This window comes from Giraffa tippelskirchi, chromosome 7 (genome assembly GCF_054371585.1).
Source record: "Giraffa tippelskirchi isolate mGirTip1 chromosome 7, T2T-mGirTip1v1.2.pri, whole genome shotgun sequence".
NCBI lineage: Eukaryota > Metazoa > Chordata > Mammalia > Artiodactyla > Giraffidae > Giraffa > Giraffa tippelskirchi.
In genome coordinates, this window is record NC_137281.1 from 26,662,057 (window position 1) to 26,668,001 (window position 5,945).

Consider the following 5,945-nt stretch of genomic DNA (forward strand, 5'->3'; position numbering starts at 1 on the left):
GGAACACCACTAGCCTCACCAGCAGGAGGTGGCTGCAGTGATACAGGTGCTGGACCAAGGCAGCATCCAGAGCTGGACACTCTGTGCTGAGGGGTCGGGCACTGGGCGAGTCGAGGCTGTCCTCAGCCCCAGGTGCTAGGCTGTTTGGGGGCCTGAGAGAAAGATGGGGTAAACCGCCCCAGGAGCACACATCATCATCTCGTCACCAGTGAATTTTTATTAAGCTCCCCCAATCCCAGAACAGAACAGATGACACATAAAGAACAGACAATGGGCAAGTTCATGGGAGACTTCCAGAAGGAGGAAAGGGCTGGGACCAACAGGTGGTAGCAGGGGTCTGCCCAGAGCCCATCTGCCCAGGGCCACCTTCAGCTACGACTGCCAGGACCGCTGGGGCCAGGACAGGCGGGAGTAGGGCTGCAGGTGGGATGGCCTACGCAAAGTGGACTGCGAGAGGTTATGGCCCAAGGGGTGTGGGGCACGGGGACGTAACCTGGGCAGCATCAGAGGGAATAGGGGCCGTGCAAGATCTTCAACTGGAAGTTGGCAAAGGCCACTCCAGGACAGAGAGCCAAGGAGCCTGGGTCTCTGGGCAGATCAGGATCCAGACAGAGGAGGTTCAGGCTGAGGGACCCAGGACGCACGGGGAGGCACAGAAAGGGCTCGTTCATAGCGCGGGTTCAAAGTGAGGCCAAGGAAGAGAGGAGGAGCTGGAGACTCAGGAGCTGACAGGGACCGATGGGGGAGGCAGACACTGCAGGGATGAGGAGGAAGGTGGCCAGAAGCACTGGGGATATAGATGGGGTTGAAAACATGGGCACCAAGGACACACAGGAGTACACGGGCGGGGCGAATACAGAGGCTCCCACCAGCAATCCCCCCCCCCCCACCTCTCATCTTGCTGCTCTCTCTACGTGGTCCACCTGGCCTCACCTCACCTGTTCCCCTTTCTCACCTTTCTCCTTCATCTGGTACTCACCTCCCCTCTTCCCCCTCACCTCGCCCCTCTCACCTGTCCCCAGGACTGTCATTGTCTTCATCTTCATCCTCATTGAGGAAGCTGAAGCTCTCCAGGGCGTGCTCCACAGTGATGCTGAGACTGGAGGCCCGGCTCCGAGTCAGGCCTTGTCTCTGCTGGGGTTTTGAAGGGTGTCAGAGGTGCTGCCCCTGCCTGGCTGCCTTCCCTGTACCACCGCAGCCCAGTCCGGCCCTCCTCACCATGAGCAGACTCTCCAGCCGGGTCACCTCCTGCTCCAGGCCCTGCAGCTCGGGAAACTGGCCACGATAGTCATCCAGGGCAGCCATCAGGGCCCCTAGAGCCTCTTCCAGCTTCCTGTCCCCAGCCCCTCCAGCTGCCCCTGGAACTGGGGCTGGAGCAGCTCTGGCCACTCTAGGGTCTGGATGCTGGGGCACATGGGCTAGGGGTGAGGGAGGGAGACTTGGGCTCTGACGGATGGCTTCTGAGGGGTCTGGGGAAGGGCTTGTGAGGGGCTCCCAACTGGAACAAGCAGGACTTGGATGGGAGGTGCTGGAGGCTATGGGGTCTCCCTGAGTGCAAGGAGTGGAGGCTAGGTAACTACCAGACAGGGGGTCATTACCTAGGTGGGGAGGGTCTGTATTTGCAGAGGGGCTGGAGAGCTTGGCAAAGTCTAGAAAAGTGGAGGGGCTTACAGTTATGAGAGTGGGGCTTGTGACAGAATGGGTGGGACTCCTGGTGGTCTGGACTGGGTCCTTAGCGTTGGGTGTAGTGGCATTAGTTGACATCTTGGCTTTGGGAGTAGCGGTTGTAGTAGTATGGGTGGGGCCTGTGGTGGTGTAGGTGGGGCTTGCAGTAGTGTGGGTGGGGCCTGTGGTGGTGTAGGTGGGGCTTGCAGTAGTGTGGGTGGGGCCTGTGGTGGTGTGGGTGGGGCTTGCAGTAGTGGGGGTGGGGCCTGTGGTGGTGTAGGTGAGGCTTGTGATGTGGGTGGGGCTTGCAGTAGTGTGGGTGGAGCTAGTGGTAGTCTGCACTGGACCTGTGGCACTGGCTGTAGGGCCTGCGATAATGAGAGTAGAGACCATGGGTTTGTTGGTAGTGCTTGTGACAGTGTGTGTCAAGTTTGTGACAGTGTGGCTGAGGCTTGTGGTGGTCTGGACTGGGTCTGTAGTATTGGGGGTAGGAGCTGCAGGAGTGAGGGTAGAAAGTACTGGTTTGTGGGTGGGACTTGTGGTGGTCTGGACTGGCCCTGTGGTACTGGGGTTAGGACCTGTGGTAGTGAGGATAGAGACCACGGTCTTGTGGGTAGAAGCTGTGGTAGAGTGAGTGAGGCTTGGAGCACTATGGGTAGGGCTTATGGCACTAGAGGTAGAGCCTGTAGTGGTGTGGGTGGGTAGTTCAGGAGAGCTAGAATTTATGGTCTTGTTAGCCAAGCCTAGGTGAGCAGATGGGGCAGGGCCTGTTGTACTGAGAGTAGGGCTTATGGCACAATGGCCAGCATCCAGGGCAGAAGGGACAGGACCAGAGTGCTCCCTATGGGTGGGATCTGGGCACGCAGGTGGGCTAGGTCCCTGGACTAGACTTTCTAGGTCTGCAGCCTCCACTGAAGCTTCAGCTAGGGCGGCGTCCACGCTGGCCTCACTGATGTGGCTCAGAGTCCGGCTGTAGGGGGCATGCCCATTGGCCAGGGCTGGGGCCACAACTCTCTCCTCATCCATGGGCCCAGAAGTGGAGGTCTCAGCCCTACGGAAGGCAACTTGGATGGGCAGAGGCTCAGGCTGCTGCACCAGGGGCCTGGGGGCTGAGGAGTGGCGGGCAGTGCCTGAGAGCTGTGGGCTGGATGAGTCATCAGAAGATTCAGATGACAGGGACCATGCTGTCCCATTCTCCAGCTCCTCCTGCCGCCTCAGCATATTCTGGGAGAGAGGAAAGGACATTTCAGGACCACCTCTTCTTGGGGAAGGTGGTGCTAAGCCTGGGATGTGACTCACATAAAAGGCCTGTTCCCGAAGCGAGGGTGTGTCTGGTGGGCTCTGGCTATAGGTGGAGAAGCGTTTGGTGACTGTAGAGGCCTTGTTGACAGTAGAAGCAGCTGAGGGCTGGTCATCCTTGTCGAAGGGACTGGAGAGGAAAGAAGCTGTTAGCAGACGCCTCAAACCCCAGCCCTGTCTCCAAGTCCCTCAGCCCCACCAACCTCCATGTCACTTCCAAGCTGAGCTTGATGGTGCCGAGGTCATTAATATCCACTGCTACAACCTGGGGCAAGGCAGCGAACAGGTCCTTGGTCTCACAGGAGACGCTACCTACAACCACATGGTTGGCCAGGCCCTTCAGTTCTGTCACCTGTAGCCAAGAATGCATGGTAGGGTCATAAAGGTGTAGGAGTCATGAGATTTTGGGGGATCAGAGGTCTGAACTTGCACAGTCATGGGGCCATCCATTCAGGCTTGAAGCATTCTGGGAGCACAGGGATCATAGACGTCAAAATCTGTAGTCACTATGGTCATGGGGTCACAGCCTCATGGGAGTTCAGAGGTCAAATATTCACCAGGTCAGAAGATCATGGGGAAATCACAGGGTCATGAAGGTCAAGGGGTCACACATTCACAGGGCCAAGGAACCAGGTGGGGGGTCACAGGCATTAAGGGTCTCAAGGTCATGAAGGTCCAAAGGGGTTCACGGGTCACAGAGTCACAGGATCTTGGTATCCTATGGTCCTGGGCAGAGACGTCACCTTGATGGACAGGAATTCCGTGAGCAGAGGCAGAAAGACGGTTTCCTCGCTGTCCCACACCTGCTTTCCACTACTCTCTATGCGGCCCCGTAGTTTCCAGCGCTGACGCCCATATTTCATGTAGATCTAGGGGAAGAGGCAGGATGAAGCAGCCTTCCATGTTGCAACCCCGCCATCCCAGCCCCTCCCTTCCCATCCTCCTACCTCATACTGGTCACCAACACACAGCCTGGCGAAGCCGGCCAGCCCTGGGAGTGGGGGAGAAGGAGATGAGCTGGGTCGAGGGGTCTCAGGCGCACACTTCCCTCCCCCAGCCGCCAGTCAGCCTCATGGCTGGGTACCTTTCATCCGGAGGTGGAACTCGCCCAACTGTGCTTCCAGCTCGCTCTCCAGCAGGCACATGCTCTGGATAGAGAGATGGGGGTGGTGATGGTGGTGGTGGGGGCAACGACAGGAAGAGGCCAAAACCCAGTCCCCTTTCACCAACTCTACTGTACCCTGTGCCTCAGCCTCAGGGGCACACTTCCCTCACCTCCGTGTACTCGCGATGCCCTCGAGTAGCCTCGGCCAGGCTGTCCCGGGCCTCGCGGCTCCCTGGGGAGCCAGTGCTGTAGGCACGGACCATGTTGTAGGCACCGTCCCGGAGACGCCGCTGCACGCAGTATGACTCATACAGTTCATCAATCTGGGCAGAGGAGTGGGGTGGCAGAGGGGGACTGAGACTCACTGCTGGCGTTGCTCCCCCAGGGCCTACCATCATCTGCTCTCCCTGTGACATCCGACCCCCCACCCCAAGCTGCAAACACACACATATGCCGCACCAGTACCTTGCTGGCATGGAACTCTAGCCGTCGCAGGAAGCGTTCAATGGACTTGACTTGCTGGGGGAAAAGTGTGTTAGAAGCCTGAGGCCCAGGGCCCTTTACGTACCTCTGAGTCAACCTCTTCCAATAGCATTCTCTATACACTCACCTTGTCCAGGTCATACAGGAAACCCTGCAGGGAGAGGTGGGGGGGGGGGTGGCACATTAGGAGGTAGCGGAAGAACTCCAGCAGGGGTACCCGCTTGGCCAGACCATCCAGCGCCTTTCCCTCCCAGGCTTCCTCCTCTCACACCACAGTCTGCAGCCATTCCAGTCAAAGCAGGGACTGGCCTAGCTTCTCACATGCCTGGTCTCTGCTGGTGTCAGAGATCTGGTCCCCAGGACCACTCCAGTACTCTTCCCCCTGCCTCTTCTGTGAGATCCCTCCCATGGCCCACTGCCTTTGCGACCATCCCTAGGACGAGAGCTCTGTGCCTCCTCATGCTTGGTTCCCCCTAACCGGGAACTCCTGTTGATTCTTCAAGACCCAGCAGAAACAGTTCTTTCTCCGCGAAGCCCTGACCTTTTCCCCGGAAAAAACCACGGCTCTCGCTTAGGACCACCACAACCTAATCTCAACATAATCTCCTGCTGTCCATGTCAGCGGGGTTTGACCCACCCCACTGGAAGTTCCCAGGGGGCAGGCACTGGGTCACAGGCAGAAAGTGCACGCAGCCTGGGAAGGGGGAAGAGACAAACCTCCTATCAGTTTTGCCTGATACCCCTTTTCTAGTCACACCTGGACTGAGTCACCCCAGGAAACAGCCCTGATGTTAGCCAGCACTGGCCCTGCCCAGCCCCCCAACACCACAAGAGCAAAGACCATTAATCCAGGACATACAGGATGCCAACTCTTCACTCACCAGGCGGGAATTCCTCTTGGACTCCCTTATCTGTCCTTGGAGTTTCTCCTGCTCCTGCTGGTGCACTTCCAAATAGGCCCTGGGTAAACGGTGACCACAGAATTCTCTTACTTCTCCAGCCTCTATCTGCCCAAGGAAGGGGCAGTAAGGAGAGGGAGTGAAGCTGGGGAAGGTTCCCATTAGCAGGAAGGGTAGAGGCCTTAGGGAGGGATCCTGGGACAAGGGGTTGGGAGGGTACTGCTTACGTCAGGCCTCGCTTGAGCGCAGTGTACACCAGGTCCAGGCGCTCGGGCTGTGGAACCTTGGGGGCCGGGTGCGCCACTGAAAACATCTTGGACACCCGGGAGAGCGCCGGGGGCTTCCGTGGGGGCCCTGGGGGACCGAAGGCCGGGAAGCTCCTGAAGAAGAGACTGCACTCAGAAAGAGGCAAGAAGTCCTCCCCCACACCCTCACTAGCACACTCCAACCCGGTCAGCCTTTCTGGACCCGGTCAGCTCCCCTCTGCTGCGTAC

General features: G+C 58.4%; 1 protein-coding gene across 50 annotated transcripts in view; it reads right to left on the reverse strand.

Moving 5' to 3' along the window:
- The window catches only part of RIPOR1 (RHO family interacting cell polarization regulator 1), a 46,502-nt gene that overhangs the window by 2,365 nt on the left and 38,192 nt on the right, over window positions 1-5,945 (reverse strand). For 15 of the 50 annotated variants that reach the window (XR_014060280.1, XR_014060279.1, XM_081512939.1 and 12 more), the window contains 13 exons: window positions 5,679-5,831; window positions 5,434-5,512; window positions 4,680-4,703; window positions 4,535-4,588; window positions 4,240-4,392; window positions 4,049-4,112; window positions 3,912-3,955; window positions 3,708-3,833; window positions 3,168-3,316; window positions 2,965-3,094; window positions 1,219-2,889; window positions 1,013-1,134; window positions 20-152 (listed from right to left, as the gene is read on the reverse strand). Coding sequence is in view for 47 of the 50 variants with exons in the window: in XM_081512939.1 (XP_081369065.1) it covers window positions 20-152; window positions 1,013-1,134; window positions 1,219-2,889; window positions 2,965-3,094; window positions 3,168-3,316; window positions 3,708-3,833; window positions 3,912-3,955; window positions 4,049-4,112; window positions 4,240-4,392; window positions 4,535-4,588; window positions 4,680-4,703; window positions 5,434-5,512; window positions 5,679-5,831 (2,902 nt within the window). In the remaining 3 variants the exon portion in view is untranslated. Of the gene's footprint in view, window positions 1-19; window positions 153-1,012; window positions 1,135-1,218; window positions 2,890-2,964; window positions 3,095-3,167; window positions 3,317-3,707; window positions 3,834-3,911; window positions 3,956-4,048; window positions 4,113-4,239; window positions 4,393-4,534; window positions 4,613-4,679; window positions 4,704-5,393; window positions 5,513-5,678; window positions 5,832-5,945 lie in introns of all 50 variants that reach the window. The other 35 variants (XM_081512956.1, XM_081512957.1, XM_081512955.1 and 32 more) reach the window with 7 other exon arrangements.